This window comes from Salvelinus namaycush, chromosome 11 (assembly GCF_016432855.1).
Source record: "Salvelinus namaycush isolate Seneca chromosome 11, SaNama_1.0, whole genome shotgun sequence".
NCBI lineage: Eukaryota > Metazoa > Chordata > Actinopteri > Salmoniformes > Salmonidae > Salvelinus > Salvelinus namaycush.
In genome coordinates, this window is record NC_052317.1 from 24,619,829 (window position 1) to 24,640,190 (window position 20,362).

A 20,362-nucleotide genomic window follows, 5' to 3' on the forward strand; every position below is an offset into this window, starting at 1 on the left:
AGATGATGCAATCTCTATTGCACTCCACACTGCCCTATCCCACCTGGACAAAAGGAACACCTATGTGAGAATGCTATTCATTGACTACAGCTCAGCGTTCAACACCATAGTGCCCTCAAAGCTCATCAATAAGCTAAGGACCCTGGGACTAAACACCTCCCTCTGCAACTGGATCCTGGCCTTCCTGATGGGCCGCCTGCAGGTGGTAAGGGTAGGTAACAACACATCCGCCACGCTGATCCTCAACACAGGCCCCTCAGCAGTGGGTGCTCAGTCCCCCCCTGTACTCCCTGTTCACTCATGACTGCATGGCCAGGCAGGACTCCAACACCATCATTAAGTTTGTTGATGACACACCAGTGGTAGGCCTGATCACCGACAACGACGAGACAACTTGCAGGGAGGAGGTCAGAGACCTGGCCGTGTGGTGCCAGGACAACAATCTCTCCCTCAACATGATCAAGACAAAGGAGATGATTGTGGACTACAGGAAAAAGAGGACCGAGCACACTCCCATTCTCATCGACGGGGCTGTAGTGGAACAGGTTGAGAGCTTCAAGTTCCTTGGTGTCCACATCACCATCAAACTAACATGGTCCAAGGACACCAAGACAGTTGTGAAGAGGGCATGACAACACCTATTCCCCCTCAGGAGACTTAATAGATTTGGCATGGGTCCTCAGATCCTAAAAAGGTTCTACAGCTGCACCATCGAGAGCATCCTGACTGGTTGCGTCACCGACTGGTATGGTAACTGCTCAGCCTCTGACCGCAAGGTACTACAGAGGGTAGTGCGTACAGCCCAGTACATCACTGGGGCCAAGCTTCCTGGCATCCAGGAGCTCTATACCAGGCAGCGTCAGAGGAAGGCCCTAAAAATGGTCAAAGACTCCAGCCACCCTAGTCATAGACAAGTCAAGGTCCAAGAGGCTTCTTAACAGCTTCTACCCCCAAGCCATAAGACGCCTGAACATCTAATCAAATGGCTACCCAGGCTATTTGAATATTTATGCATAGTCACTTTAATAACTCTACCTACATGTACATATTACCTCAATTACCTCAACTAACTGGTGCCCCCCGCACATTGACTCTGTACCGGTACCCCCTGTATGTAGTCCCTCTATTGTTATTTTACTGCTGCTCTTTAATTACTTGTTCCTTTTATTTCTTAGTCTTATTCTGATTTTTTAAACTGCATTGTTAGTTAGGGGCATGTAAGTAAGCATTTCACTGTAAGGTCTACTACACCTGTTGTATTTGGCGCATGTGACTAATAAAATTTGATTTGATGTCATAGCTGACAAACCATCCTTTTTGCAGACATTTTTTAAACTTAATTCGGAGGAGATATTTGAGTGTTTGGAAAACATGGTAGCATTAAAACCTGAGGGGAGATTTTACCATAATTCTGTTAGCAAAGTTTTCATCTTCAAAGTTCTTCCACTAAATTTGTTTTGTACATTTTTAAGTGGAAGTTGTTACAAGTAGTCATTGTGCATAGACTTGAATGGTTTGTTAAACTTTGAAATCAAGGTTTTGTGTTTGGTAAACGTTTTAAAGTAAAAAAACGGAGTCAACGCGTAATTCCATTATCGTGGAATTGTCCTCTAAAATGTCTACTCTGAATTAGGCATACTAATTCTTTTCATTTTGGCTGTGATTCAGTGCTGACATTTCTAGAAACCTTTGGACCGAAGTAGTCACTGTTGACACCTGATACGGCCCTGGGTGGCAGAGTTTGGTCAGGGAGAAACGTGAACATGCGCTTTTTCACGAAGAAACATGTTGTCGAAGGGGATCACAGAGGCAACAGCAGCAGAGCAACAAGTCTAACTTTTACATCAAGAGCCGCACACTGGACGCACGAGTCGTTCCATTGCCAGGATCAAAGGAACCGTAGTGTTTCATGCGTGGAGAGTGCATATTATTTCATTACGATCTAGAAAACATGAACTTGAACTGCGAGTTGCTATTTGAATTCAGCATCTACAGGGATTATTGAGGTGGAACATGGCGAGGGGGGTGAAGGGAGCTCATTCCGACGCTTTATTATGTACTTTTACGCTCTTGCTTTGGGGGGACGTTTACGCGCAAGTGTCTTTTAACGAAATAACGGGGTTTAGTTTGAGTCCTCCGTACTTCAACCTCGCGGAGGGGTCACGGATCTCCGCCACAGCAACGTGCGGTCAAGATGAAACGGGGAGACCGAGATCTGATTTGTACTGTAAACTTGTCGGAGGACCTACATTCGGACTTCCTAGTCAAACCATACAGGTGAAGAGTAAACAAAATTGACAGTTTTATGATTGTGGTTTCATTTTGAAACGTTAATATTGTTGACAACTTTTCTGCCTTTGCTTTTTCAGACAGCTAATAATGTTTACAGTTCAAATGTAAGTTGTAAGTACGCAAGAAATTGGCATGATGAGTGCGTGCGTAAAATACTAAATATTAATGCGCATGTGTTGAAGTGGATGGAAAGCCTATCAACAGATAAACAACAATCCATAAAATCGTATTTGTATTATCCAATCGAATTGGAATCAAGTTGGTTCCTTGCAAACTAGTGATTTTCTTATGATTTTGCCTTCCATACATAAATATATATATATTCCCATGTGAACTACCATATTTAGTTACACTGTTATTACAGTTGAATCAATGCTCCTTCCTTCCTTTCTCTTGCGCCCAGGCTCCAGAATGAGTCACTATAGCACTATGGGAAACATTGGCAATTCTGCCTGCTCTGACCAAGTTTACACCATTGTACACCACTGTAACACTCCTGAGGCCTCTAAAGCGAATGCCCTCTTAATAAACTTGCCCCTTCAGGAGTTTGAATACCTTTGGAACACTTAAGGCCCAGGGGCTTTAGAACCTACACAAACAAGGCCTATATATTGCTTTTTAGCATTATTGTATAGAAAGACTGTTACAGTAATTCCAGATATATTTTTTACCGTTTTTCATACTATGCATGTAATTACTTGCACTGTCTGCAAAGTGTTTGTCTATGTTTGCATGTTTCGTATTTTGTGTAACTTTTATGTACGCTATGACTGGCCTATTCATGGACTTGAATACATGTTTACTATGCACTGAATGTGTTGCTTTGTGTTGGTGGGACTCTTTATATGTGTTTTGGGCTCAGAGTAACAACATTTAATGTGCCCTTTCCCTGCAGGGACAGTATTGTGACCGATGCAACTCCAACGAGCCTAACAAGGCCCACCCGGTGAGCAACGCAATCGATGGCACCGAGCGCTGGTGGCAGAGCCCACCTCTCTCCCGTGGACCCATGTACAATGAGGTTAACGTCACCTTGGACCTCGGACAGGTGAGTGAGAAACCCTGGTGGTCTTACATTGGTTCCTACTCAGCCAAGTGCTGTACCTTCACGGTAGCTGTTGTTTGATTGACAACGTTACCATGTTGAGAGTATGAAATGTGACAGTGGGATGTCATGGGGTGAATAGAGACAAGGTTTTCCCTTTCTCAGCTAATTCAAGGTGCATTATGTCATTGGTGTGAGGTGGCAACCTGCCTTCAGTGATGTAGACAGACATCACACTACCTAGTGGTCATCTTAAAGAGGGACTGAGAGGATGAATGGCAATGAGTGGGAAGTTAGTTTTTCTGCTTCTTCAGTGTACTGTTCAGTGTTTTGTAGTTGATTCTAGCCATCGTCGACATGAGTGTGTGGAGATCATTGCTGAATGCTGATGTGAAGCAGAGTGGCTGTGTGTAATGTTCACTCAAATAGTTTTTGGCACTGAGCAAATTTCAGGTCTGCGCAGCGCAAACTTGAACATTGTGAAAATTCTGTGCAACTTCCAGCACGCGCTTACTGTGAACACTGAGGCTGTACCCGCTTTAAGTTATAGTTTTAACATTGGCCAAGTAGGCTACTCTGGTTATCAGTGGAGGCTGGTGGGAGGAGCTATAGGAGGACAGGCTCATTGTAATGGCTGGAATGGAATAAATGGAATGGTATCAGACCACATGTTTGACTCCATTCCATTTATTCCATTCTAGCCATTACAATGAGCCTGTCCTCCTATAGCTCCTCCCACCAGCCTCCACTGGTGGTTATTTAATCATAATGAAGGCCTACCAGAGTAGCCTACCATCAAGAACAATAGAGAAAATGCATCCCATGACATTTGAACTTGGAAATAAGTGTTCTATCATTCAGCCTACAATAGCAGACAATATGTGGTGTTCAATGTAGGCCTACATTCCATGAGACTTAAAACAAAAAGTATGCAGGGCTTGACATTAACCTGGCTATCCACTTGACCTTCAGACAAGGAGGTGACTGAAAATGTTTTTGTGTTGTTTTGATGAAAGAAACCACATTACAAAATAAAATGCATTATTATTCTCATACCATTCTTACAGAGAATCTGACAAATTATGCTACCCTCTGCCTATTGGCTACTTATCTTATTCAAGCAAGTCTCTAAATACAGCACTGCCTATTTAAGAAGAAAAAAAGCTTTTCACCTGACTTGCTTTCCAAAGATGTCTAGCAATGTACACGTTTTATTCTCTTGTAGGAAGCAAACACTCCCCTATTGCTGACTACAAATGATCTATAACTGGGCTAATAACTCACTAACTAGCAAAGGATATGAACAAAATGTGCACATGTGGCAACATGCAGCTCTAGCTTTAAACTCAAAACAAGCGCATCTACTCACGACAGCTCATGTTGTATACACAGTCCAGTTCAATGTAAATGGCACAGATCCATATATGGCAATGATCTATTTGCAAATAGGCCTACTGCAGCTTTGATTGGTTATGCCGCACCGTCTATGTAGAGTACGGGCTGAGTTGTGCATGTCAATGCAATTGAATCCTACTCCGATCCATTATGCCTACAACAAAATATCTTGCATCGTTTGTTTTGTTTCGGTATGTTGGATTGAAAGCTAATATTGCATTTATTCGATCACAATTGCCACAATAAAGGAAAATAGTTGATAGTGTTAACAGGGAAAACTCAGGGAAAACTCAAGAACAGTGGTCACCAAACTTTTCTGAGTCATGATCACTTTCTGAGTCAAAATGCAACCCGAGATCTACCTTTTTTTTTACCATGACTTAAAAAACGAAAGCTTATGCAACATTAACCAAATAAAAACAGTACTAGCAATGAGGTTTGTGCAGTAAGCTAATAGGCCCAATACATTATCACCGCATATTGGCTTTGCTGGAAGATGCCCTGCCAATGCATTGTTGTTCGGACCATTTCAAAAAAAATCTATATATTTTTTAAACGAGGTAGGCTATATGATCACACCAGTAATATATCCGTTATTACTTGTGAGGCACAACTGAGTGAGCATACATTTAAATAATTTATATTTTAGTGGGCTGATGATGCCTGCATCTGGTGGTCAGTCTCAGCGGAGGGAGAGAGCAGCAGACTGAGGGTACGCTGACACTGACACTGAACAAAAAAGGACACCATCTTCCAGCTGATGGCGGAACTTGAGTCTCACTGCATTATTTCTGCCTCATGCACAAATTCATGTTACTCCTTTGAACAAAGAAAGTGAGATATTCCTTGATATTAAAAAATACCCAAGCCGCTGATTATACAACAACGCAAGCACATCAATACATTTTCCTACTCATTCATTACTGCTGCAGTGCTTGTTGTAGCACTGAGTGGAAATAGGAAGATCGCGCATTTTATGGCTTGTAAACGTGTTGAATACAAAGTGTTGACAGTGCTGAGTAGGAATTTAAACATGAACTCACTCATAAAAACAGCAGCTCTTTGCTGTATTCGTTGACATTCTCTCTCTAGTCATGGTTTTAAACGTTTTGAAATCTCACAGTATCAACTTTGCTGTAGCTCTCTGTTATGCCTGCTACATTACTGCAGACACGTTAATCTGAGCCATCCAATTGGCCAGTGGTAGGCCTATAGTGGATTTGATTTTCTCTCCGGGCCTGCCGGGAAGGCAGAGTTTGTACCTTCAGACACATGAAATGGTTCAAAATGGCAACAGTTCACCTACCCGGCGTGCAGGGCAACTGAATCAAGTGCACCTATTGCCAACAGCCTGAGACAAAAAAAAATTTGGAACAAGGCTTTATCATTTGTTTTTTTGCAGAAATGTTTGGCGATCGACTAGGAATGCCTTGGAGAACGATCAGTCGATCACTATTGGCCGGATGGTGACCACTGCTCTAGAAAGTTGAGTGAAGTTCAATCTTGTGCTTCTCTCCGTGGGCTGTTATTTCTTCTGTGTGGCAGTCCTGGGGAAGCTGTGAGGCCGTCTCGGGCTACTGCGCACATTGGCTGTGTGTATGTGTGAATGCATTTGGGATTGCGATTGACTCTCCGCATACAGTCAATGGTGGGTTTTCTTCTGTCAGTCTGCTTATGCTTTAAGTTACAAGTGTAAGTAAGCCTGTCTGAGAAAGACGGGCAGCTGTAGTCATGTGAGTGATGTCCCACATCTGGCTGCGTGCCAGGAATCAGACTCAGATCATGCCCCTGTGGCTGGAGGATAGGTAACCATTAGGACCTGTGGCTGCAGCAGGAGTTTGGCTCATAGTCCATGAAATTGCACCTTACGCTCAATTGTCCACAGTGAGGGGGAAAAGGGAGGAATTGTGTCCAGGGATTAGGGATCAGAGGGATTTTAAAGTCTGATCTGGGGGAGTAGGTCCGGGTTGGGTGGGTGGAGTGGGTTCAGGGCTGGACCTGTTGTGATTTGGAAACAGGTTTTGTCTGCGGTTAAGGGGTGGGAACCAAATGGAGACACCTATAAAGTAAATCTTCCTAAAAGTGAGTACCACACTTCATCCATGTTCCCCAGGAGCACTGTGGGAAGAGAATGGGTAGCAGTGGCGAATTCTTCCATATCTGTTTTTAGCTGGGCTGAGCTGAGTTGTGCGGAGCAGCGGGGCTTGAGAGAGGCTAAATATAGTGCCCGCATGGCTTGAAAAAGCGTGGACGCATGCAGGGCGCGAGGGACGTCTGCGTTTAAGATGTGGTAATGCTCAGTTTATTTGGGAGCGGGGAAAGTGGCATTACTGCATTAAGGCGTGCTATAAAGGGCATGGGGATGAAGTATTCTCAGAAACTACCAACCACACGGCTCCCCCCTCCCCATTTGTACCACCCAAACAGCAACTGACTGATTCCTCACGAAGCCTGGACAAAACAAAACGAACATGCTTTTTGGTATTTTCACGAGATTTAACCCATAAAATGGTCCTTTGGTGAAACGATTGTTGACATATATTTGACATTTGTATATAAAAGCATAATTGAGAAATAATTAATACAAGTTTGTGGAGTTTAAAAGTTCCTTTTAAACTAGTGTTTAATCTGTAGGTGCTAAAAAGCTTTTAAAAAATTAATGAAGTGTTACGCTTGCTCTGTAATATAAGTTGCATTATGATTTCAATAACAATTTGCTTATTTATTTATGAATATTGAAAAATATATACATGCATATTGAAAATAAACCATTTTTGATTTGGCAAATTTGGCAATTAATTGTTGAATATAATACACTCCACAGACATATCAAAGTTCCAGAGTGGGATCTCTGCTAGCTTAAAAGTTATGGCCCATTTTATACAGAGAAAGTAGGCAATGTAACCAATAACAGCCTCCTTTTACTTGTATCATTGCACATCCTGCAAATTAGCAGCAGAGGGCGACCATTTTGAATACATTTTCATATTCATTTAGCTGGAAATGCTTACAAATTTGATCATAACTCTAAAAGTAGCAAAGATCCCACTTTGAAACTTTGATATGCCCATAGAGAATATTATGTTCAACAATTTCTTCTTTGTAGCACCTACAGATTAAACATTATGGAGTCTTAAAGGAGGCCTGTCATAAATATGCCAACTTTAATTATTTCTCAATTATTCTTTAAGATATGTCAACAACCTTCCAAAGGACCATTCTATGGATTAAATATATATTTTTTGTCCATGAGGAGTCACTCAACTGTGATCCAGTGAGGCTCCAGACCAAGCTCACCTGGCACCTCCCCCCTTATGTCATCCATTTGTTTTTAGCTTCCACTAAGTATTTTGTCAATGCCAAGAATGTATTTATGAGGCTGTGTGTGCTGAGATTCAATCTGCTTTCATTAAAAAGCTTGCAGCTTTAAAACAGTTGGTTTCATTGGAGTGTTGCCTTCCAAGTTTATTGTTTCACAAATTAGAGCAGACTGATTTGGCAGCATTGACCTGAGACTTATCAATTCAATGCGAGGCAAAAAAAAAAAAACTAGATTGAGTGCCAATCTATGCTAATTAGTTAAACTGCATAGATATTATGTTCTTCACAAAATCATCCTACCTAATAGAGAAACAGCTGAAAACTGAAAAACAAAGTTAAAGCAGTATTCTTCCATGATAATTGTTAAATACTGTATCCCATAGAATAATTCAGTTTGGTAAAGTTGTACAATGTTATTTTGTGGTTATTAACTCTGGGTATGCATTCTTGTGTAGGCCATGTGTTCACATCAGAGGTGTATGTAGATAAGAAAGGTGTTTGTCAATGCCTCTGAAAGAATTCAGTCAACCACACTTCCATGTGCTTTCAGCACAGATGTCTGTCAAATAGTGTTGGTTCCTATAACACTTTGATGATTTTACAGTCATAACAAAGCATTTGTCAAAATAACTAAATGTACCTCCAAGAAACAGAAAGATAAAGAATGTCAAGTTTATTTCAGACTAACTTGCCGGATCCTTGGTCACTCCCTTTCGCCCTTAACTATCTATGCCTACTCCTGCTCAGGTTTATTTAATGCTTGGATAGAATTGATCAGATGTATGTTGCCTGAGAGAAGCAGTTCAAAGCCTTTGTAGATTCAGTTAAGGCACGGAACAGATGATGCAGTCACTGATATTTGTAAGGGCTGGATCCAGTTGAATGAATGGTCTTTGTGGTCTCTTCTAAGACTAACACAGGTGCTTGCTCCCTTCTTCCCTCCCTTTGCCAGTCTTATCTCCATCTCTCCAAGCGGATAAATTAGATAATGGCACTGTCATTGTTTATGTCAAACCAACCAAGTTCAAAGGGAAGCCGGGTGGTTTTTGACGTGGCCATTTCTGATGGTTCTGTAAAGCATTGGCACGTTTGAAGCAGCACCAATCCGTCAAGGGCTGATTCCAGCTAAGCTTTTGTGGAATGTTGAATGATATAATAATAGCACAGAAAGGTGAATCCATTTCCTTTGTGGATTAACATGATCATACGTTTGAAGTTTTTAGAAAAGGAAAGAGTCAGAATTGGCCTGGAACTCTGTATTAGACAAAACACAGTATGTCTTTGTATTTACTTGCTATAAATCTTGTAGTCAGTCAATCAGTGTGAAAGAGTACAACTCCCTTGGGTGTAGCTCCTTGTGCAAATCAACCCAACCACACCGCTGGATTATGTTGACTGAGGCGAGCAGCTCTCACACTTAAGTAGCCGCCTGCCTGTGTTATCTTGTGGGCTTTTGACCTGTGACCCGTGACAAAGCCTGCCATAAATCAGGAGATGACTTTCAACTCCCTCCTACTATGGGCAGATCCTGGGTGTAGGGGTGCTTCTTGATTTGTGTACTCTACAGTAACTGGATCTAGTGGAGGGTATTGCCTTAGCCAGTTTGTCTTCAGGGCATTGGAGCAGCTCACCCAGAAAGACAGTCAACACATTGATTAGAGCCTTCTGCTGTGAGTTTCATGATGCAGTAGATTTTACCCAATAAATCTAATTCAACTCATCTTGTTAATTTTTTTATTGACTTAACAGAGGCACATTTTCTTAATTACAATATAAATTAGAACTCTTCAAAACCACATATGTCCTCCCCAAACGAACACAATGAAATCCTCTCCACAAAACAGCCTGTTTACCTGTACAGCGAGACTTGTCCTCCCTTGTTAAAACTATTTACAGGCTGTTGTGGCGACTCTTTGTCCTAGTGAACATTGGCACCACGGATGGATCGGCCCCACAGCCGCCCATGCAGTCTGTTTTTTCTGGGGAATGTATTTTAGGAGCCCTGACCACATGTGCTTATCTGCCTGAGTGCCCTGGACCATGTGAGACAGAGATGCCTGGGCTTACTGCTGTCTGTCATACCACGTTACTGAAAGGCCTCTGATTGGTGGGCGCTATCCCATTGAATGGACACTAATTGGTTTGTGTGAAGCTCTGATTGAACCCTGATTGGTTGCTATTTCAGGGGGTTAGGATTTGTTTGTGTGAGATTTGGTATTTGTCATAGCATGTACAACACTGATGTGAGGTGGGCTGCGATTGGCTAGGTGTGAGGTACTCATGGTTCTGAATGGTGAGCGTAGGTATCTGATTGGAGAGTGTCTCTGATAAGTGAGAGTTTGTTCTGATAGGTGGGTTTTAATGCTGGGTGTCAGGTACTTGTTCCCTACTCTGTAGGGTTTGGTAATGAGTGTGTGGTAGTTGTTGCTGGATGGCTGAGTGACTTGATGGTAAGATAAAAAAGTACTATATCAGGAGCTGTGCTAGTTTAGGATGACCGCATTTCTGAAGCTTGCTGGTAGTAGTTAATTTATTGTAAGTTATGAAGACTTCCTGTTGAACTTAATCCACTCTCTATCTTTCCAGGCCCTGCTGCCTCCCACTGAAGTTTTGTCTGATTGTTTTATACCCACATTTGTCCTGGAATCGATGTAGGCTGTATTGTGTGACATCCTTTCTGTGCTGTTTACACAAAGGGTTGGTTCTTTTCAAGGCTTCTCTGAAAGTGATCTGGCCTTTTCTTTACAGTGGGTAAATGGTTTGAGGAGGTGCAGTGAATTGGGCAGACTGTGTGGAAAAGACCCTCCTGTTTGCCTCCCCCGTCTTCACACACACACACACACACACACACACACACACACACACACACACACACACACACACACACACACACACACACACACACACACACACACACACACACACACACAGAGCTTCATACGAAATTCTCCATCCCCACCCCACCCTGAATACCTACCCACCTTCCATGATAGCTGCATATGATGGAGTAAAATATGATTCCCTGTGTGTCTGGTTCTGTGTTTGAGTATTCATGGTGCAAATGCCTTCTAATGCGATGCAGTAGCAAACAGCTAATGCTAACTATCAAAATGATACATAGACAGTGATAACGTTGATTGTTCAGAGGATTGTGTTATAGCAGATATATAGGTATGTGTATTGTGATGTTGTTGCAACAGCAGCCTGCAGTATTAACTGTATATGTGTTTGTTGTGTTGCTAAGGTGAGCGTACAGGACTGAGTTGAGCAGGGTTTTGTTCCCTCACTGACCGCTCCTACAGTCTTTTTCCCCTGACAGCCTTGGTACTGATTCAACATGCATATATCAGCAGCATAACTTCACAATTAGGCCCTGGAAAGAACCAGGTGCTTATCAAACCACAGAATACTTTTAGGCGCAAGTACTCTATCATACATGGAATGGAATCAGAACGTAGATCATAAAAAGCAAGAATCAAAATAATCAAAAACATATTTGGAATGGAATAACTTGTGTTACCACTTACTGCATGTTACCAATTTTGTTCAAATACAGTGTCATCATTATTTGGTTCTTAACAAAATCTTAAATGTAATATCCTTTCCTTATGTTGGTGGTGGTAATATTGATGATACTGTACCATTGTCTAAATAGGCTTCCAATATCATTCCTATACCTTTGTCAGTGTTTACTGTATAGCTGGCATAGTCTAACACTTGGGACACATGTTTGGCTCCCTAGCTGTTGCTGTGGTGATGATGGAGGTGATGTAAGTAGGTGTGTTTAGCTGGTGGGCTCTGCTCTGCTCCGCTCTGTGGTGGGCGCCATGCCAGCTGCAGTCGGGTGTCTGTTGCACATATTTACAGCCCCGCTCCCTGGGCTCGGCCTTGCAGGCAGGCAGCCACACAGTCTGGTTAGCAACCTCACCCCGGCTTCATGTCTGGATCACATTGTTGGACAGGAATGCCACTACCTCCTAAACCTGGAGCTCCGTTGTGGAAAAGCAGAATGGGTTTATCTTAACTCACCTGTTCAAGGCTCGTGGAGGCGATATGCATAGTGCTACATAGAAAAGCTTATCAGAGGTTGTAGGCCTACTGATACAGTCATTGACGCAGGTGTGGACAAAGATTTTTCCTATATGTCTTTTTGATATATGGCACGATCACTGATGCGTCCTGTTTGTTCTAATTTAGATCGGTTGTTATAGTTTTATAGTGGTGCTGGTTTCAAACACAATATGTTGTAATCGGGTGTTTAAGTATTCCGTTTACTAAACGAGAACTCTGAACAAGCCATTATAATGGGTAAGCCACCAACACAATCATACCTACTGAACAAACATACAGGAAACATTCTCAGTCAATTGCAGAGCAGCAGCTGTACCTTTTTACAATAGGTTCCTTGCTTGTATAAACTTGCATTCATCACATTTTCATAGTGCATAAAATTACCTCTTGTGACTATCTTTGGGCCAAGCCCACATGTTTGGAGAGACTATTTTGAGTATATAGCTTTAAAAAGGATCACTGAGTCCCTGGAAAGAGGTGGAATGTATGCCCACCATGGAGACAGAGGGAAATACACCCACGACCCACCCCCCTCGCCACTATCACCACCTGTTCCACTTCAGACAAACAGTTGTAGATTGCATTGTTTCAATCCAGACTAAAAACACCCCAGCCCCATTGCGCTGCAACTGTCTGTCTGTCTGTCTGTCTGGCAGGCAGGGCCTGATCCGCTCCAACAGAAGGTGATGGCTCCTAGCTCTGCCGTGGTGCATTCCTCTGCCCTAACATCAGACACAAAGAGATCTCTGTCAGATAGATTCTACTGTATCTGTTAGGATTTTGCTTTTTACAGTAGCCCCCCTGAACCCTCCTGGCTGACTGGTTCCTTCCTGCCTAAAGCTTGGAGATTATTTGTTTCTGGACTGCAACTGAACACCTGTCTGTCCTACATTTTCAGAATAACAAGCACATGTAATAACAAACAATGTTATCTAGAGACCATAGACAGTAGGATTTCAACTCTATTAGTTCATTTAAATGAACTTCTTTAAGCCCAGTAATAGACCTATTGGCAGCAGACATCATAGTAGGTGGTGTCTTACTGTAACAATCTCACAGAGTACTCAGTATTAAATTAATGAAAGACTATATCAACCCAGTTCATTGAGTTAATTTGATCGACATGGTTAGATCACAGTATGATTGGACAGATCCACAAGGCAGGCATGGCATTAAGTCATAAAGTCACGCTATCAGCCTATTTTCCATAGGCTCTAATACTGTATTAGTTTCTAATAGTGTAGACTATTTGTTCAGTGGGAGTAAAACCCTGACTGCCAGGCTCCGTTAGCTGAAGCACAGGCCTGTGTGAAGTCGGTGCAGGAATTCTGCATGGAGCCAACAACACGGCAGTTGTCCGTCATTATACAATTGCTAATGTGCTATAATTCAGTCAATATTTCATGATTTTTTTTTTCTCTCAATAAAACATTGAGTATCTCACTCCATTATGCGGCTGTGTTACATTTATCAGAACTGTATTGTTTTGGTGAGAAGGTGAGACCACTCAGTAAACATGCAGTGAGAGGAAAGTGAGAACACTAGGGTGTGATTAGGCTTGGCCGGTATCCAGATTTTCATATCGTCATTCCCTCCTTCATACCCTCCTCGTGATTTACGGTATTAACGGCATAGCTCACGAGGGGGCGCTAAAAATGCAAGAAAAGCCCATTGGGCTTCTGTTACACAAACTAATAATCACATAGATGCTGTTAGCTAAATGCTAACAAGCGAAAACTAACATAAACTAATTGTAAAGACAGGCAAATCCAGCTCATAAAGTTATAAAAGCATAGCTAGTAGCTACCGAATATCATTTTCGGTGAGTGGGGACATAACAAGTGAAAGTGAATGAGAGAATACAAGTGTAACGTCATCACCTCATGTGCACCACACAACAGAGACTCTGATAGATGTAGACTGCTATGGACTCACCAGCTCCCGACGTCTGCTATTTACAAACAAACACATGACTGGCTCAACTGTTCTGGGGAACTACGATAAGCTTCATATTGTAAAATAATGTGACAGGTGAAATGAAGAACACAATCTGCTTCATCTCCTAATGTATTGCCCAAGTTGACTGCCGGTATTAACTTAAAAAGTAGCTACAAATATTCAAATTTATTGAAAAACTTCAAATAAATAGTTTTGTTGGTATTGACGTTGTTGAAAAACCATCCTGTGTCTTTTTCCAAATACCCTAGTATACGGTATTTACGGTATACCGCCCAAGCCTAGGCATGATGGTGCGAACACTCAGTAAACATGCAGTGAGAGGAAGGTGACAACACTGGGGCATGATGGTGAGAACGGTGTAATGGTGGGAGGTTGCTGAGGCCTCTGCCTGCTCTATTCTCTGGGGTGATAACTGGAGTTTAGATGAGAGATCTGGACACTTAACGCCCTGTGTATATGGCTTGTTTATGGGGGTCACCGGCAGGAATTTGGACTGGGGCTAAAAGCTGAAGGAGTGAGATGTGACAACTCAACCTTTTTGACCCTCCACACCCACCGTCCTCCATAGATATGACTAACACTCCTGTTCCTGTGGCCCAGGCATTTAGATTTAGGGTGGAGATCACTTCAAGTGTTATGATGAATAAGACCAATATCCCAGTTCATGTTGAGTTTTATTGTTCACAGGGCTTGTCTATTCAATTCTGCTTCATGTCTTTGCAGCACATACCAGGAGTCTGGACCGGGACTGTTATCATGTCACCAAAATATTTCAGGCTGTTCCAAACAGAAAGTGCTGGATATAAGTCAAGTATGAATATTTAGACTGGCAGGACGGGGGGATGGAAACAGAGCCCTGAGACAGAAAAGAACAGAGCACTGCCAGGCCATTCTCTCTCTCTTGTTCTCTCGCTCTCTCTCTGTCTGCCAGGAGACAGTTGTATTCTTCTGACAGGTTGTCTCTAAGCCTTTTCTCAGTCATTATTTTTTTCTCTATGGATTATACACTCTGTCCTGTCGTATTTTATTGTTTTATTAATAGGGGAGAGAGAGACAGAGGGAAAATACTTGTTTTAAGAAGGCCAGTGGGGCCGGGATTCGATCCCACACAGGTAGCACAGGTAGGGGCACATACTGTGTACTGTATGTGTGTTTGAGGCAGAAGCCTCAGCTGCTAGAACTAACTCATGTTCTGTCTTTCTGATGGGTTGGTTTGTTGTGAGGTTGAGTCATCATGGTTTTCATGCCAATCAGGGTTTGGCTCAATTGATAATTGAATTGAGAATGCCTCAAATTCCAATTCTTGAATTTGAATTGAGGTAGTAAACAGGATACAGAATTGCAATTTGAATTTGAATTAAAGGAAATAGAATTGAATTCAGTGAAATTCTATTTTATATCAGGTGTAGTCTATACAAATATCTTGTAGATAAAAACATTGTTAAAAGTTCATTTGTGGAATTCAAATCAAATTCTATTTGTCACATACACATGGTTAGCAGATGTTAATGCGAGTGTAGCGAAATGCTTGTGCTTCTAGTTCCGACCATGCAGTAATATCTAACAAGTAATCTAACAATTTCACAACAACTACCTTATACACACAAGTGTAAAGGAATGAATAAGAATATGTACATAAAAATATATGGATGAGCGATGGCCGAACGGCATAGGCAAGATGCAGTAGATGGTATAGATTACAGTATATACATATGAGATGAGTAATGTAGGGTATGTAAACATTATATAAAGTGGATTGTTTAAAGTGACTAGTGATACATTTATTACATCCCATTTTTTATTATTAAAGTGGCTAGAGATTTGAGTCAGTATGTTGGCAGCAGCCACTCAATGTTAGTGATGGCTGTTTAACAGTCTGATGGCCTTGAGATAGAAGCTGTTTTTCAGTCTCTCGGTCCCTGCTTTGATGCACCTGTACTGACCTTGCCTTCTGGATGATAGCGGGGTGAACAGGCAGTGGCACGGGTGGTTGTTGTCCTTGATTATCTTTTTGGCCTTCCTGTGACATCGGGTGGTGTAGGTGTCCTGGGTAGCAGGTAGTTTGCACCCAGTGATTCGTTGTGCAGACCTCACTACCCTATGGAGAGCCTTACGGTTGTGGGCGGAGCAGTTGCCATACCAGGCGGTGATACACCCCGACAGGATGCTCTCGAATGTGCATCTGTAGAAGTTTGTGAGTGTTTTTGGTGACAAGCCACATTTCTTCAGCCTCCTGAGGTTGAAGAGGCGCTGCTGCGCCTTCTTCACCACCCTGTCTGTGTGGGTGGACCATTTCAGTTTGTCCGTGATGTGTACGCCGAGGAACTTAAAACTTTCCACCCTCTCCACTACTGTCCCGTCGATGTGGATAGGGGGCTGCTCCCTCTGCTGTTTCCTGTCCACGATCATCTCCTTTGTTTTGTTGACATTGAGTGCGAGGTAATTTTCCTGACACCACACTCCGAGGGCCCTCACCTCCTCCCTGTAGGCCGTCTCAACGTTGTTGGTAATCAATTCTACCACTGTAGTGTCGCCTGCAAACTTGATGATTTAGTTGGAGGCGTGCATGGCCACGCAGTCATGGGTGAACAGGGAGTACAGGAGAGGGCTGAGAAAGCCCTTCAGGAAGTCCAGGACCCAGTTGCACAGGGCGGGGTCGAGACCCAGGGTCTTGAGCTTAATGACGAGTTTGGAGGTTACTATGGCATTAAATGCTGAGCTGTAGTCGATGACCAGCATTCTTACATAGGTATTGCTCTTGTCCAGATGGGTTAGGGCAGTGTTCAGTGTGATTGCGATTGCATCGTCTGTGGACCTATTGGGGCGGTAAGCAAATTGGAATGGGTCTAGGGTGTCAGGTAGGGTGGAGGTGATATGGTCCTTGACTAGTCTCTCAAAGCACTTCATGATGACGGAAGTGAGTGCTACAGGGCGATAGTCATTTAGCTCAGTTACCTTAGCTTTCTTGGGAACAGGAACAATGGTGGCCCTCTTGAAGCATGTGGGAACAGCAGACTGGGATAGGGATTGATTGAATATGTCTGTAAACACACCAGCCAACTGGTCTGCGCATGCTCTGAGGACGCGGCTAGGGATGCCGCCTGGGCCGGCAACCCTGCGAGGGTTAACACGTTTAAATGTTTTACTCACGTTGGCTGCAGTGAAGGAGAGCATGCAGGTTTTGGTAGCGGGCCGTGTCGGTGGCACTGTATTGTCCTCAAAGCGAGAAAATACGTTGTTTAGTTTGTCTGGGAGCAAGACATTGTGGTCCGCGACGGGGCTGGTTTTCTTTTTGTAGTCCGTGATTGACTGTAGACCCTGCCACATACCTCTCGTGTCTGAGCCGTTGAATTGCGACTCTACTTTGTCTCTATACTGATGCTTAGCTTGTTTGACTGCCTTGCGCAATGAATAGCTACACTGTTTGTATTCGGTCATGTTTCCGGTCGCCTTGCCCTGATTAAAAGCAGGGGTTCGCGCTTTCAGTTTTGCGCAAATGCTGCCATCAATCCACGATTTCTGGTTGGGGAAGGTTTTGATAGTCGCTGTGGGTACAACATCACTGATGCACTTGCTAATAAACTCGCTCACCCGAATCAGCGTATTCATCAATGTTATTGTCCGATGCTTCTTGGAACATATCCCAGTCCACGTGATCGAAGCAATCTTGAAGCGTGGAGTCCGATTGGTTGGACCAGCGTTGAACAGACCTGAGCATGGGCGTTTCCTGTTTTAGTTTCTGTCTATAGGCTGGGAGCAACAAAATGGAGTCGTGGTCAGATTTTCCGAAAGGAGGGCAGGGGAGGGCTTTGTATGCGTCGCGGAAGTTAGAGTAACAATGATCCAGGGTTTACCTGACCAGGTCGTGCATTCGATATGCTGATAAAATTTAGGGAGCCTTGTTTTCAGATTAGCCTTGTTAAAATCCCCAGCTACAATAAATGCAGCCTCAGGATATGTGGTTTCCAGTTTACATAGAGTCCAATTAATTTCTTTCAGGGCCGTCGAGGTGTCTGCTTGCGGGGGGATATACACGACTGTGATTATAATCGAAGAGAATTCTCTTGGAAGATAATGCGGACGGCATTTGATTGTAAGGAATTCTAGGTCAGGTGAACAAAAGGACTTGAGTTCCTGTATGTTGTTATGATCACACCACGTCTCGTTAATCATAAGGCATACACCCCTGCCCTTCTTCTTACCTAGAGAGATGTTTGTTTCTGTCGGCGCGATGCGTGAAGAAACCAGGTGGCTGTACCGACTCTGATAACGTATCCCGAGTGAGCCATGTTTCCTTGAAACAAAGAGCGTTACATTTTCTGATGTCTCTCTGGAAGGCAACCCTTGCTCGGATTTCGTCTACCTTGTTGTCAAGAGACTGGACATTGACGAGTAGTATACTCGGGAGCAGTGCGCAATGTGCCCGTCTATGGAACCTGACCAGAAGACCGCTCAGTCTGCCCCTTCTGCGGTGCCGTTGTTTTGGGTCGCCGGCTGGGATCCGATCCATTGCCCTGGGTGGTGGACCAAACAGAGGATCCGCCTCGGGAAAGTTGTATTCCTGGTTGTAATGTTGGTAAGTTGACGTTGCTCTTATATCCAATAGTTCCTCCCGGATGTATGTAATAAAACGTTAGATTTTCTAGGGTAACAATGTAAGAAATAATACAAAAAAAAAAAATACTGCATAGTTTCCTAAGAACGCGAAGCGAGGCGGCCATCTCTGTCGGCGCCGGAAGTATGCGTTTGAGCCAATCAGTTGTGTTTTGACATGGTAGGGGTGGTATATAGAGATATCCCTATTTGGTAAAAGACCAAGTCCATATTATGGCAAGAACAGCTCAAATAAGCAAAGAGAAATGACAGTACATCATTACTATAAGACAATAAAGTCAGTCAGTCATAAAAACCATCAAGCACTCTATCTTGAGAATACAGGGGGTGCTGTTTTCGCATTAGCATAATTTGCTCTACAGATTAAACTGCCTCTTATTCAATTATTGCTCTTACTATATGCATATAATTAATACCATTGGATAGAAAACAATCTCTAGTTTCTAAAACCGTTTCAATTTTGTCTCTGAGTGAAACAGAAGTCATTTGACAGCACTTTCCCTGACCAAGAAGAAGAATGCAAGATGTGTATGCTCGCTTCAACGCTCTGCCTATATATGGTCACGCCACCTATGACCCGAAACACACTTCATTCGTCTTCCTCTGGGTGTCAAGAGGACGTCAGAGGAGAAATTTTTTGTTTATCTTGTACTGACGTGAAATAAGACCTATTTCTTTGGCGTGACCGACAACTTCCGGTTCTCTGAATCGCGCGATTTGGAGGTGCGATTGTCTACTGTTTTGCTGCCGTTACGGATGAAAACTATCTCCGTCTCGAAGTTTGTTTGATACATGTGACCATATCATCGTAATGTATGTTTTTTCAATATAGTTTAATCAGATTATTTGAATTTTTTCGGGAGTTTTGCCGTGTTCCGTTCTGTGACTTTTTTTACTTTGGACAGATCCGTGCCAGTCGACCAGTACCTATGCTAAATGAAGAGGGAAAGTTGCCATTATGAATGGATTGAACGACTCATCAGGACTAAGGACACCTTGATCAACATTCTGATGAAAGATCAGCAATAGTAAGACCCAATTTACGATGTTATTTCATATATCTGTCGTGCATGTGAACTGGTCGTGGGCGCCCAGCTGGTTCTGGCTGGCGTGGCTATGCTAATTTAGCGCTACATTTTGTTTTCGCTATAAAACATTTAATAAATCTGAAATATTGTTTGGATTCACCAGATGTTGGGCTTTCAATATCTGTACGCTGTGTATTTTTCTGAAATGTTTTAAGATAAGTAATTAGTTATATGACGTTGGTCTCTGTAATTGTTCTGGCTGCGTCGGCACTATTTCAGATTGCAGCTGCAATGTAGAACTGTGATTTATACCTGAAAAATGCACATTTTTCAAAAAAAAACTATGCTATACCATAAATATGTTATCAGACTGTCATCTTATGAAGTTGTTTCTTGGTTAGTGGCTATATATATTTTTATTTAGTCGAATTAGTGATAGCTACTGACGCAGGAAAAAACTGTTGGAGTAAAAATATTGTGTCTTATGCTAACGTGGTTAGCTAATAGATTTACATATTGTGTCTTCCCTGTAAAACATTTTAAAAATCTGAAATGGTGGCTTTATTCACAAGATCTGTATCTTTCATCTGGTGTCTTGGACTTGTGATTTAATGATATTTAGATGCTACAATTTACT

The 20,362-nt window shown here is 42.6% G+C and overlaps 1 protein-coding gene across 1 annotated transcript in view; it reads left to right on the top strand.

Annotated features, from left to right (window-relative positions):
- Positions 1-1,784: 1,784 nt before the first annotated feature.
- LOC120055943 (laminin subunit alpha-3-like) overlaps positions 1,785-20,362 on the top strand; it is a 114,170-nt gene continuing 95,592 nt past the window's right edge. Inside the window, exons 1-2 of the mRNA XM_039004012.1 lie at positions 1,785-2,277; positions 3,188-3,340. Coding sequence (XP_038859940.1) covers positions 2,014-2,277; positions 3,188-3,340 — 417 coding nt within the window. The 5' untranslated portion in view covers positions 1,785-2,013. The remainder of the gene's footprint in view (positions 2,278-3,187; positions 3,341-20,362) is intronic.